This window comes from Myotis nattereri (assembly GCF_964212035.1).
Source record: "Myotis nattereri genome assembly, chromosome: 1".
In the NCBI taxonomy this organism is placed as follows: Eukaryota; Metazoa; Chordata; class Mammalia; order Chiroptera; family Vespertilionidae; genus Myotis; species Myotis nattereri.
In genome coordinates this window covers 131,062,847-131,077,190 of record NC_138075.1, presented here as the reverse complement: position 1 = coordinate 131,077,190, position 14,344 = coordinate 131,062,847, and the positions used below count along the sequence as shown (strand labels likewise).

The following is a 14,344-nucleotide window of genomic DNA, read 5'->3' as shown; positions in this document are numbered from 1 at the left end:
TTCTTTCTAGGAAGCTGGTGAAAGTGAAACTGATGAGAAAGATAAGCTAAAGAAAGACAATCCTATATAATAGCCTTATATGCAAAATGACCGAACTGCAGAATGGTCAGTGAGGGGTGGGGCCAGCAAGCAGGTCAGCCAAGGTGGGTGGGGGCAGGCAGAGGGAGGGGATGGAGATCGGGGGGGCGGGGGGGCAGAAGTGGCATTCAGCGGCAGAGGAGGGGTAATTTGGGGACAGGGCCGGCTGCTCGCCTGTGGGTGCTGTGCCCTGATCATCCTGCCGGTCACCTTCCACAGAGAGGGGCCAGAATGCAGCTTAGGCTCCTGAGGGATCCCAGACTGTGGTGCAGGCTGGGCTAAAGGACCCTCCTCCTGCCCCCAAGTGCATGAATTTGTGTGCACAGGGCCTCTAGTTAAATATAAAAGAAACAGGACTTAAGGATTTTAATTATCCATTTCCCAATTATTGCTTCTCCCACAGGTCCAATTGTTATATAATCCTATCTAATAAAAGAGAAACATGGTGATTAGCGTACGTCCGCTACCCTTCCCATTGGCTAATCAGCGAGATATGCAAATTAACTTCCAGCCAAGATGGTGGCCAGCAGCCAGGCAACTTGAAGCTAACATGAGGCTTGCTTCTTTCAGTGATGGAGGAAAACAATGTTCCCCGCCTGCCTTGCTGGCCTCTGAGCTTGCAGTTTGAAACATTGTTACAAATATAGAAGCTAAACAAAACCCCAGAAACCTGCTTTCAGCCCGCCGGGATCTCAGAGCTGGAGCTGATACAGTGTTTCGATTATAGAACCCAAACAAACCAGATACCTGCTTTCAGCAGCAGAGGCCTCAGAGCTGGAGCCAGAGCTAAAGCTGGCCCAGAATAAAAAAGAAAAGAAAAAAAGGAGCAGTTGGGAGCTTTAGTCACCCACCAGCCTGAAAACAGCCCTCAGCCCCTCACCCAGACTGGCCAGGCACCCCAGTGGGGGCCCCACCCTGAAGGGTGTGTGACCAGCTGCAAACAGCCATCATCCCCTCACCCAGGCTGGCCAGGCACCCCAGTGGGGACCCCCACCCTGAAGGGTGTGTGACCAGCTGTAAACAGCCATCAGCCCCTCACCCAGGCTGGCAGGCACCCCAGTGGGGACCCCCACCCTGATCCAGGACACCCTTCAGGGCAAACCAGCCAGCACCGACCCATGCACCAGGCCTCTATCCTATATAGTAAAAGGGTAATATGCCTCCCAGGACCAGGATCAGCGGAGCTGAGAGGCCTCCTGGCACCGGGATCAGCGTGACAGGGGGCAGCGCCCCAATCCCCTGATCGCCCTGCAGTTCTGTGTGTGACAGGGGGCGGGGCCACAACCTCCCTATCCACCCTGCTCTGTTCATGACAGGGGAAGGCGCCCAACCCCCTGATCAGCCCTGCTCTGTGACTGATAGGGGGGAGGTCCCAAACCCCCTGATCGCCCTGTGGCTCTGTGTGTGACAGGGTGTGGCACCCCAACCCCCTGATCGGCCCTGCTCTGTGTGTGACGGGGTAGAGCCATAACCTCCCCATCGTCCCTGCCCTGAGGGTGAGAGTGGCGGTGCTCCAACCCCCTGATTGGCCCTGCTCTGTGGGTGATAGAGGGCAGCGCCCCAACCCCCCCTCCACGGACCCTGCTCTGTGTGTATTGGGGTAGAGCAGGGTGGGCAAACTTTTTGACTCGAGGGCCACAATGGGTTCTTCAACTGGACCGGATGGCCGGAACAAAAGCATGGATGGAGTGTTTGCGTGAACTAATATAAATTCAAAGTAAACATCATTACATAAAAGGGTACGGTCTTTTTTTTTTTTTAGTTTTATTCATTTCAAATGGGCCGTAGTTTGCCCACGGCGGTGGTAGAGCCATAACCTCCCCTTCGGCCCTGCCCTGTGTGTGACAGTGGCAGCGCCCCAACCCCCTGATCGGTCCTGCTCTGTGGGTGATAGAGGGTGGCGCCCCAACCCCCTGATTGGCCCTGCTCTGTGCGTGACAAGGGGTGGCACTACAACCTCCCCATCGACCCTGCCTTGAGTGTGACAGGCGGCGGTGCCCCAACCCCCCAATCAGCCCTACCCTGAGCGTAACTGAGGGTGGCATCACAACCTCCCGATCCGCCCTGCTCTGTGCATGACAGGGGGCGGCGCCCCAACTCCTCAATCGGCCCTGCTCTGAGCCCGACCAGGGGCTGCACCTAGGGATTGGGCCTGCCCTCTGCCACCCGGGAGCGGGCCTAAGGCAGCAGGTCGTTATCTCCTGAGGGGTCCCAGACTGCGAGAGGGCACAGGCCGGGCTGAGGGGACCCCCCCCCCACGAGTGCACAAATTTTTGTGCACCAGGCCTCTAGTCAATATAATAAAAGTCTAAGTGACCCTTATGGCAGAATGATCAGAATGACCGGTCGCTATGATGTACACTGACCACCAGGGGGCAGACGCTCAATGCAGGAGCTGCCCTCTGGTGGTCAGTGTGCCCCCACAGGGGGAGTGCCACTCAGCCAGAAGCGGGCTCATGGCTGGCAAGCACAAAGGAAGTGGCGGGGGTCTCTCCTGCCTCTGTGGCAGTGCTAAGGAACAGCAAGCCAAGCAGTAAGGAGCGAACAGGTGGGAGGTAAGGAGCAAGGGATCCCGGATTATGAAAATGATGTTTCCTAAGCCAGCAGGCGGACATTCCTCTAGAGGTTCTAGAATGTGAGAGGGTACAGGCCAGGCTGAGGGATCGCCCCCCCCCGCCACCGCCTGCACAAATTTTGTCCACTGAGCCTCTATTCCTATATAATAAAAGGGTAATATGCAAATTGTCCCCTTGGGTGTTCATTTGACCAAGAGTTCGACTGGGGAGACCAGGAGTTTGACCGCTCACTATGACATGGGTCTGTGACCTCTCACTGACTACCTGAGGGTGGGGGTGATGGGGACAGAGGTGCAGCGAGAATGCGGGTTCTGCCAAGCTCGCTCTCACTCCTCCTGCTACCCTCTCCCAGGACACCAGGACTCACACACGTGGTATGTTCTGGGTGATCCGAGACACAGCCACTGGGCCGCAGCCACTGTGACCACAGGGGCCGGTCAGGCTCCCCATGGGTTTGCACAGGAGCCGGTCTGTGAGCCAGCCAGAAGAGCTCACACTGCCTCCCGGTTTCTGTGTGGTGCTGCTGGGCAGCCCAGAGGCCCACACTGAGCCCGGGCCTGTGGCATCTGGCTGTACTCACTAAATCTACGTGTGGGCACTCAGGCACTGTGAATTAGGCAGAGGGGGGCGCGCATAGGGGCCTGGGAGCCCAGGTGCTGCCCAGGGCGCAGAGGTCAGCTGGGACCTGCCCTTCCACACCAGACACTTGCTCTTCGATTGCTGGTCAGGCCTAGGAACTGCATCCATGCACTATTTCATGCACCAGGCCTCTAGTGCTAAAATAAAGAAAGGGCTCTGGGCTAACATCAAATCCAGGGTGTCCAGGAAGACATGGTTTAAGGATGAAGCCAAGACTTATAAAACCCTTAAGACCTCAGAAACATTTATGTGGTGCCTCAAAGGATTTTCAGAATGTATGAGTTTTAAAGGCACTGTCCTACAACACCTCCAGGGAGCCCAAAGTGAAGAACAATTTGTGAGGTGTTTATATGAAAACAATTTCTGAGGTTGCTTTTCGAATGGCATGAACTGCAATGTTAGTTAATAGAAAACAATCCTCTTGACTCCTATGAAGAATGATGCATAATTCTCAACGTTCCTAAGGGTAAATACTTAAAAAAATATACAAATGGCAGAATAAAAGCCAGGGTTTAAGATATAAGTGCACTATAAAGATAATACAATTAATCACAATGAAATACATAAGAAAGCTGCCATGAAAAGTAGTATCCTAAAACACATTATATTATTTAACCAGCTATAGTTTAACTGATTACAGGTTAAATTTCATACATACTTGACTTCTGCTTTGATCCAGTTTGTTCTTGAAATCTTGTTTCTTATCTTCTAAATGCATATGATGACGTGATTCAATCTCCAGAAAAAACTTTATTGTAGATAGTTTTGTTTTGGTACCAGCCAGTACTTGTTGAAGTTGTTTCACAATGGCCTAGTAAGATATTTCTGTTACTCATTTTATAAATCACATTATTATGAAATTATGTTAATAACACATAACTTCACATAAAGGACGGGGCAAAAGATTTACAGTTGTGAGTACATGAAACACAGAGTTTACTCTTGTACAGTTATTGACTAATTCTTGTATTATTCTCCACACAAACAACTATAAAAAGTATAAACCTACTTTGGCCCAACCCTGGATGTACCTTGTTAGAGTCATATATTATTATCATAATTTTATTACGATAATCTATGACTGGAAAAATATCACCAGTTACATCAATTCACCTCCTTTTCCTCATATGGACATGTTTCTGTTTGCTTAATCAGGTTAAAGTCACAGAAAATGTAACACTTCTGTCAAATCAGACAGCTGATTCAGCCCCACTCTCATCCCCCTCTCCTATAAGTCTCAAAGCTATGCAATCTACTGACATCTCAAAGAGAAATGGGTACGTAGGTGGATCAAGTGGTAGTAAATTCAATATTATGGAAAATTTTCTCTTTTTATTTATTTTTTTAATCAGAGGCTTAAATTAACTTCAGAGTTCCTCACACATTCAATTCCCTGTTCAAGTCCTCCCAATAGGTTCCTGACTTAGAAGAAAAGTGAAGTCATTCCAATGGCTTTCAAGGCCCTAGCTAACGAGGCCTTTGCCTTCCCTCCCTGCTACACATAAACCTTGCCACCCCTCACTAATCTGAAATGGAGATCCAATGCCAAGTTACTAAATCACAGAGAGCTACAATTCTCTTTTTCTTGGACAAACTTATTTCCAAATGATAGTAACGAGGCCTCAAAATGAGAAACATGAGCACTTTATTTGTAAAAGTATTCAAAGAAATTTTTAAATAGTAGTGGAAAGATTAAATCAAGTGTGGGTTTGCTAAAAGTCATCACATTTGTCCCAAATTATGATTTAATGAAAAGTAGATGCCTTTAAAAGAGTTGAGAGGTCATATGAATATATTACTCGAGACTGAAATATTTCCAAATTTAATTTAGCATAAATAAAAATAACATTACACCAACTAAAATGTATAAGAAGCTATTGAAGGGAAGGTAGTATATGATACAGCATCTACATTTCAGTTCATCTGGGAAATCTGAACTTAGCGGTGAAATTAATCCACTTAATTGAATCTTAATTTCAAAATACTCATTTTTGGTAGAGCATTTCCATTTACTTGCTTCCTAATGGTTTTAAATTGGGTGACAGAAAGATTAAAATTATTATTCTATTAATATAAGACTAAATTATTGATATAAACCTATATCTACTAATAATCGATAACGTAACCTCTTAAAATTTCATGGGCAGCACAACGTCTTTACTCAAAACAAAGCACTTTTTAGGTTTAATGTTCATCTCTCTGGTACAGCGTCTGCTTTAAAGCTGACAGAGCAAACACATTTAGAGATGGAATATTATATATATACACACATAAGATTGATTTCAGAGAAGAAGGGAGAGGGAGAGAGAGATAGAAGCATCAATGATGAGAAAGAACTATTGGTTGACTGTCTCCTGCACACTTCTACTGGGGACCGAGGCTGCAACCGGGCATGTGCCCTAGACCAGAATTGAACCTGGGACCATGCAGTCCTCAGACCAATGCTCTCTATCCACTGAGCCAAACCAGCTAGGGCCATGATCTCTACATTTTTAATATTCAACTAGATTCAACACTTATCCATCATCAAATATTACTCTGAATTTTCTCTTAGGAAGTTTGAAAAATACTTATCTGTCTGGATACTTACATCTCTTTCTACATGATCATTTTCACACTGATGTATTCTTCCTTTAAAATGATGCCATTCATTGATTAACTTCTTAATTATTTTATTCAGCATAAGATAATAATTTTCAGTTTCATCATCAAATATTTTTATGATATCTAGAATCTGATCTTGGATGTTAATTACTGTCTTTTCTTCTCTGTCAACTTTGTTGTGAGCCTGATCCAGTTGCTGTCGAAGCAACATATTTTCACTCTGTAGGTGAAATAGCCTCTCCTGTAAGGATTCCTGCTTTCCAATGTCTTTATCAACTTTACCTTGTTCCTTTTGATACACATGTTCAGTTTCCTCCTTTTGACACTGCTTTTTAATGAGGTCTCTTTCTAAAACCAATGTCCTTTCATTGAGAGCAACTCTTGTGTGATGAAGCTCAATTTCTAAGCTATTAATTTTAGTTTCCATTTTAGAAAGTTGTTGAGAAAGAATCTCATTGTTATGTTTTAGGTTAGACATATCAGAATTCATTTTGTCACATAAACAAAACCATTCATATCTTGCTCTCTGGAAAGTAAATTGTAGGTCTCCTTTTGCTGTCTGACAATGCTCATGATCCTGTACAGCAGTAGCCAGTCTAGACCGGTTTGATTCAACTTCTGCTTCCAGTCTTCCTCTGTTTTGTTGTTCATCCTCCAGTTTACTGTTTAGCACAGTATTCTCAACTCTCAGAACTTCAAGCTCCACATTGTGTTGAAATACTGTTTTTCTTAATGCCTTTTCAAGACGGTCAGTCTTTTCTTGGACAATTGCAATTTCCTCAAAACAGTTTTTTCCCATTTCCTGGACCTGATTTTTTACTGTGTTCATTTCCCGTCTTAGCCTGGCAATTGCATCCCACAACATGCGATTTTCATGCAATCGACTTTTTTCTTCGTCAGAACTCTCAGAAACCTATGTAACACAAAGAAGACTTTTAGCTAAAACATTGAAATGACATGTCATGATAGGCTCTGAAATTAAAGAATAACCTATGTTTATAATAAAACGTTGCGATATGTGGATATCCCACTGAAAAAAAATAAATAGAGTTGGATCCAAACCTCTAACTTTTACAAACATAAATTCTCCAAAGTTAAAAAATGTAATATAATATGATGAATTTTTTAAGTGAAAAAAAATCACAATAGATTTTCAGAGTCTCAGAATTAGAAAGGGTTTTTCTAAATCATCACAAGCCCAGAATGCATTTAAATAAAATACTAATAACTGTACACTTACAAGTTGATATTATAGCCTGAACATATAGCTACACCATAGTAAAAGTATAAACCACGCATGTAATAGGACAAACTAAATTTCCTAAAATTCTTTTTCCCCCAATATTATCCCATAGATATTCTACTTTTCTAATACTTTCATAGTCATTTATAAAAACTACCTATACTAATAACTGATAATCAAGCATTTTCCTAAGCACTTCTACGTCCATCATTCAGTTATCACAATCTGGAATGGAGGGGTTAAAAAGATAAGGAAGTTCAGGATTTTCCCCAGGTTTTCAGACTCCACAATTCATGCTCTTGCACCAGTCCATAGTTCCTCTCCAGTGTGGATACAGAAACACAAATGAAGCCTATGTTTCAAAAAACAAATGGTGACTAAGTAAAATTTACAGAGCTCTTTTTAGAAAAACACGAGAACATTTGTCGCTTCAATAACTTTTATTTCTTGTTCATGATGTTTGAAGTAGTATTAAATATGAAATGGGGGGGGAATACACTAAAATACTTAATCAATAAATTACCACTAAATATAGTATATTATAGCTTGCATTCTCTTCAAAAGTCCCTTGTATTAAAATGGGGCTCTGAGTTTAGCACAAATTGTTACTTTTCTCAAAAGCAGAAGAATGACATCTAAAATGTGATCTCTGAACCTGCTATACTTTCCTCCATAACATCACTGGGAGTAAAAACTAACCTCTATATTAATATGTCAAGGAAATGAAATTACTGCCAAAATCTGGAACATCTGTTGTTAGTAGCAATATCTTTGGGATAATGGAAAACACATCAATTCTTATGGAAAATATTAAAAGCCTTTTCTTTGGATGAAGCCATTGTGAATGTCACTACTTGAGACAAATGGTTTTGAATTAACAATATAATTTTATCCAATGGACCCCAAAAGCCCTCTCTCTTTCTTTCTCTCTCTCTCTCTCTCTCTCTCTCTCTCTCTCTCTCTCTCTCTTTCTCTCGCTGTTTAAATCCTCTATAGTTTCTATATGTAGAGTATTGTTGTTTTTTTAAAATATATACAAACTCACACATACTCACATACTGGTATATTTGAAAATGACTAAATAAACTACCTCAGAATTCATTTTCTTATGAGCTATTTCTATCACTTTTGGTTTGCAAAAGTGTTCAGTCAGAATTCCACCTTGTAATATTCTGGCATTCTGTTTTGGAGAAGGTTGCCTCTGAGTGTAATTTTGCTCTTCTACAACCTAGAGACACATTTCATTTAGTTTTTGGTCTCATTCCATTAAAAAAAAAAAAGTCCAAAGCTTAAGAGCAGTACCTTAAACAAGCTGTGAAAAGGAAGTAGCCTGTTTAAGCACAAGGATCGTTCCTTTCCGTGAAAAACTAAAATTGTAAGTGATTGCTACATTTGTCATAGAGCAAAAATACAGTATTCTGAAATAAAATTTATTTATGAATATTTGACTCGTTCCATCACAGTATAAAGGCAATTTAGCCCATATGTTAACATTTTTCAAGAGCCAGAAATAACACTTATTTTAATGGGTAGGCTCAATTTATTTTCCATTTCTTCATTTAGAAAACATTCACAAGCATCTCTTAGATGCCAAAGATAGTAATAAATTAAGAATAATTTAACTCATAAATGTCACAGTTCCCATTTAGAATGAGAACATCTTTTGGTTTGTTATAAATGTAATAATATACATGAAATGACAGGGATATAAATATTGATGAAGTACTGTTAGAAATAAGAGATTTTTCCCAAAGATAAATTTACCTCATTCTCTCCTATAATCTCCAGTGTGATGGCTTGTGTTCTAATGTTGGTTTCAAGTTGTGGGTTCATTTCAACTTCTTTAATAGAGTGCTCTTCTTTCTTTCTTAACTGCACCCTATTTTTTTCACATAACAGATCAGCTTTTCGTCTCTTCTCTTTTTCTTCTCTTAAGGTAGATCTGCAGTTAAATATAAGCAAAGATGTAATCAACATAAGACAAACCGTTATATCGTAAGATGTCTTATGTAAACCTCATGGTAATCACAAAGCAAAAACCTCCAGCAGATTCACAAAAGATAAAGAGCAGGAATCAAAGCACACTATGGAAAATCTTCAGTTCACAAAGGAAGGCAGCAAGAGAGGAAGAATGGAACAATGCAACTACAAAACAGCCAGAAAACAACTAAATAGCATTAGTAAGTCCTTACTTGCCAAAAGTTATTTTGTAAATGGATTGAATTCTCCAATCAAAGGCATAGGATGACTTGGGGCAGTGAACACACAATGCAGTGTATAGATGATGTGTTCGTAGAATTTGCACCTGAAACCTGTATAATTTTGTTAACCAGAGGCACCTCAATAAATTCAATAAAATGAAAAAAAAGTAGAGAATGTCTTGATGGATTATAATAAGACCTAACTATATGGTGGTTACAGGAGACGCAATTCATGCATTTTCTTAATTTTTTAAACCCTCACCTGAGGATATGCTCATTGGTCTTAGAAAGAGGGGAATGGAAAGAGAGACAGACAAACAGGCAGACAGACAGGGAAACATCAATGTGAGAGAGAACATCGATTGGTTGCCTCCCATTCATACCCAAACCAGAGATCAAACCCACAACCTAGGTATATGCCTTGACTGGGAATCAAACTAATAAACTTTTAGTATAAGGGATGGTGCTCCAATCAACTGAGCCACACAGGCCAGGGCTCAATTCATTCTTAAGACACTTAAAAGCTCAGTGTGAAGAGATGGAAATGTTAAACTTGAACCAAACATTAGACCAATGGATATAACAAATATTTAGAGAACAGTCATACATCTTTTTATCACCGCTTGTAAGAGATAGCTGCATTCCCATGTTCACTGCAGCATTATTCACAATAGCCAAGATATATAAACTAAGTGTTCACCAATAAATGAACGGATAAGAGGATGTGGTATGTATGTATGTCTGTTTGTATGTATATGTGTGTATATTAAGTATGTGACTGCACTTGTATGTGTATGTTTATATAGTAAACTAGAGGCCTGGTGCACAAAATTCATGCATGGGGGTAGGTGGGATTCCCCTCAGCCCAGCCTGCACCCTCTCCAATCCGGGACCCCTTGGGGAAAAATCCCTCCCTGAGATTGGGCCTAAACCAGCAGTTGGACATCCCTCTCACAATCCTGGACCTCTGGCTTCTAACCACTTGCCTGACTGCTTGCCTGGTTGCACCTAACTGCTGCCCCCGCACTGGACTGATTGCCCCTCACTGCCTCTGTGTGCTTGCCTGATCACCCCTAACTTTCCCTCCTGCTGGCCTGGTCACCGCTAACTGCCCCTGCTGCTGACCATGTCACCCCCCGACTTACCACCTTCCTGCCAGCCTGGTCACCCCCAACTGCCCCCCTTCACTGGCATAGTTGCCCCTCACTGACCCGCCTGCCGGCCTGATTGCCCCCAACTGCAAACTCCTGCTGGCCTTGTCACCCCCAACTGCCCCCACTGCTGGCCTGGTCACTCCTAACTGGCCCCCTTGCCAGCCTGGTCACCCCTTATGGCCCCTCCACCAGCCTGGTTACCCCACACAGCCTGCTGTTCAGTCATTTGGTCATTCCTCACTAACCCCCCTGCCAGCCTGGTCGTAGACAGCCATCTTGTGAGGGTGTGAGGTTTAATTTGCATATTACTAGTTTATTATATATTATGTGTGTACAGACACACATATATATGTACACACACACACACAGGAATTTTGCCAGGGAAAAGAGAACGAAGGAAATCTTACTGGTAGGGGAAAAAATAGAATAGTAGAGACTAGCTATAGTTATAACAAATATTAATCATGCTCTGTTAACCATGATTGTTTTGTTCTGATTAAAGAAATCATACCCTCATCTGGCTGGGAGTTCCCCCCAGTCCCTTTGCACTTGGAAGTTAACCTGGAAATGTGGGCCATCCTCCTTAACTACCTGTATCATGGAAAGATTAACCACCTTTTTGATGAAACAATGGAGTCCCAGCCTTCATTGGTGTAATCTTTACCATTATACCCATTTTTATTCCTTTTGCCTATTTCCCCATGCCTGTAATACCCATTTCTGTTGCATTTGGATCATACCCATTCTTATTTCTTCTGCCTACTTCCCCATGTAATCTTTGTCTTTCTACCCCATATAAGCAGCTGGCGTATGGTGTGGGGGTGCAAAATAGATTTTCTTGGATAACCTGCTGCTCTTTCATATTGCCAGCATTATTTAAGTAAATGTCATGTATGTTCATATAGGATTCAACCCTGTCTGATGTACAGCATGGTGATTATAGTGAACAATACTGTATTATATATTTGAAAGTTGCTAAGGGAGTAGATCTAAATGTTCTCACCACAAAGAAAGAATTGGTAACTATGTGATGTAATGGAAATGCGAACAAAGAATCTTAAGGTAATCATTTAAGAACATAAAAGTGCATGGAATAAACACACTGTATCCCTTCAAAATATACAGGTTTACGTGTGAATTATAGCTCAATAAAACAGGGGAAAATTAGAAAAAAATAAAATATCTGCATGTCATTATATATATAGTTAGAAAATGGTAATAACCCAAGTAGTTATGATTTTCTTTGAAAATGAAATTATTTGGTAACTTTTTCATCCAATCTTAAATGAAAAGCTAAATTTACCAACAGGAAAGTATAATTACTTTTTTATGGAATCAATTCATGCATAAGAATATCATGATTATATACATCCACAAAGTACAAAAATGCCTGGCTGGGTGGCTCAGTTGATTGGAGCATCATCTTATACACCAAAAGTTGCCAGTTTGATTCCCTATCAAGGCACATACCTGGGTTTCAGGTTTAATTCCTGGATGGGAAGCATACCAGGAGGCAACCAATTGATGTTTCTCCCTCCTCTCTCTCTCTCTCTCTCTCTCTCTCTCTCTCTCTCTCTCTCTCTCATCTCTATCTGAAATCATTAAGAATATATCCTTGGGTGAGGATTAAAATAAAATTATAATCTATATATAGCTATACAAATCACTCTCCTGGTTAAAACTAAATATTTAAACACTAAACATCAATGTTGAGCATCAACCCATGAACCAAGAGGTCACCAGATCAATTCAAAGTCAGGGCACACGCAGGGTTACTGGCTTGATCCTTGGTAATGAGCATGCATGAGGCCACTGATTGATGATTCTCTCTCATAACCGATGTTTCTATCTCTCTCTCCCTTTCCCTTCCTCTCTTTCTAAAATTAATAAAAACACATTTAAGAGGATCTTCTTGAGAGCAATTATTAAACAATTCCTCTTGACCCAAACTTCAAAAATAAGTCTCTAATTATTGAATATGAAATATTGAACATAGCTGATGGAAGAGCACCTACCCAGGTTTTGGGTTCAATCTCCAGTTGGGAGGCCTGTGGGACTCATGTCCTTTGAGTGAAACAGGCAATTAGAAGGTATTGGCCAGAGAAACAATACAATCTGACTTACCTTTTAATAGGTCCAACTGTGTTTAGATTGAACAAAAGACTAGAATTGATGGAAAGAAAATAAATAAAAATAAAAGGGAGGGAGAGAGGCAGGGACGGAGGGAGGGAAAAAGGAAGGAAGGAAGGAAGGAAATCAATTAATTGACTACTAAGCTAATCTAGATAGCAGACGGTAGTGACCTGACCTGGAAGATGTGATTGCATTCTGGATATACAGTAAACTCTGGATTTTTGTGGACCTTGAATTAACAGACTTCAGATTTAACAGATAAAACTTCTGGTCTGTATGTCATATGTGAAAATTAACACCCCATTAAATTAAAATGCTTTTAACCAAGATTTGCTTATAGTTAAATTAACAGATTATTTTTTTGGTGATTAACTCACAGTTATTTTTGACAAATTTTATCAAATAGGCCATATGTTGTAAAACCACTGTAGTAATTTCACCACTTATCTACAACTATACTCTGCATATTTAAATCCAAGAATCACAGTTCCTAAACAATGTTTGGCAAATGATTAGGACATGATTACACCACATGGCACCTAGGAATTGGTTCTGTTGGCAAGTGGAGTGACTTTCTTTAGAAGTGTTAACATATGCCGGCCAATTCCCATGTGCACTGAGCCGCGCCCCAGTTGTGTGCATTTGTTTACTCTCGGTGACTGGAGGATGCACACATTACTAGATCCATTCAGTATAAAGTTAAAATTATGTATGTACCTTAAAACACATCACTCCAACCTTAACCTTTAAAGATAATTCTGGCAACCAAATGAATATATTGCAAAAAGTTTTTAGAGGAAGTAGTGCTTGTATTGCAGAATGAAGGTAATGATGAACATATAAGAAGACAGTATATCTTACAAAACTTACCATTTTAAAGAGTTACTGTTTAAAATCAGCAATTTTGCTGCAGCATGAAAAGAAGTGCAAACATTAGAAACTGGTTGGAAGAATTTACTTGACAATGAAGGGAGACTTGCATTTAGAAGGTGTAGAGGTTACCGATTACTGTGGGACAACACAGAATATTGGTGGGCAAGTAGCTGAGGAAGATGTTTTACAGTGGTTAGAAGAAGATGAAGGTGACCCTGGGTACCACACTGGCTGAAAGTGAAATAGCAGATGAGCTGATGACCTGGGAAGATGAGGGTAGAAGTGAAGATAAGGAGGAAGAAGAAAGAACATGCCCCAAACATAAAGTTATCAGTGCTTGGATCTCATCTCCACGATCTAATAACATTTATTGACAATTCATCGGATAATAAAATTCAACTTCATTTACCCATTTTCAAAATATTAGGGAGTTAATAACAAAAATAGCAGACTTCAAACGTTCAAGCTAGATCGTTTTTTTCAAAGCAGGATTACCTAAAGCAAGCCCCTCAGAATCAAATATTAAAGTGACACCTCAACAGGAGTGTCTGTATATATCATTATCCAAAGATGATTAAATAGGAAAACTTTTTTCCTGTTCTTATAAAATTTAAATTTTGTTTTGTTTTTAGAACATTGTTCATTTGTTTAGTTAAATATAATTAAAATGTATTTTCTGTGAAATGGTTATTTCCATTTAGATTCCATACTTATTACACAGTCTCAAAACTATGGTGAATATATAAGCAATAATGTGTTTGGAAAACTCTTCTTTGAAATGAAACTTTTCATATCTACTTAATTTTAATTATACAAATGTGTCTACATATGTAAAAACAGGTA

At 40.9% G+C, this 14,344-nt stretch overlaps 1 protein-coding gene across 3 annotated transcripts in view; it reads right to left on the bottom strand.

Annotated features, from left to right (window-relative positions):
- LOC308523140 (coiled-coil domain-containing protein 144A-like) overlaps positions 1–14,344 on the bottom strand; it is a 64,325-nt gene that overhangs the window by 13,628 nt on the left and 36,353 nt on the right. For all 3 annotated transcript variants that reach the window (XM_081096830.1, XM_081096831.1, XM_081096832.1), the window contains 3 exons: positions 8,905–9,082; positions 5,884–6,810; positions 3,952–4,104 (listed from right to left, as the gene is read on the bottom strand). In XM_081096830.1, the coding sequence (XP_080952956.1) occupies positions 3,952–4,104; positions 5,884–6,810; positions 8,905–9,082 (1,258 nt within the window). The remainder of the gene's footprint in view (positions 1–3,951; positions 4,105–5,883; positions 6,811–8,904; positions 9,083–14,344) is intronic.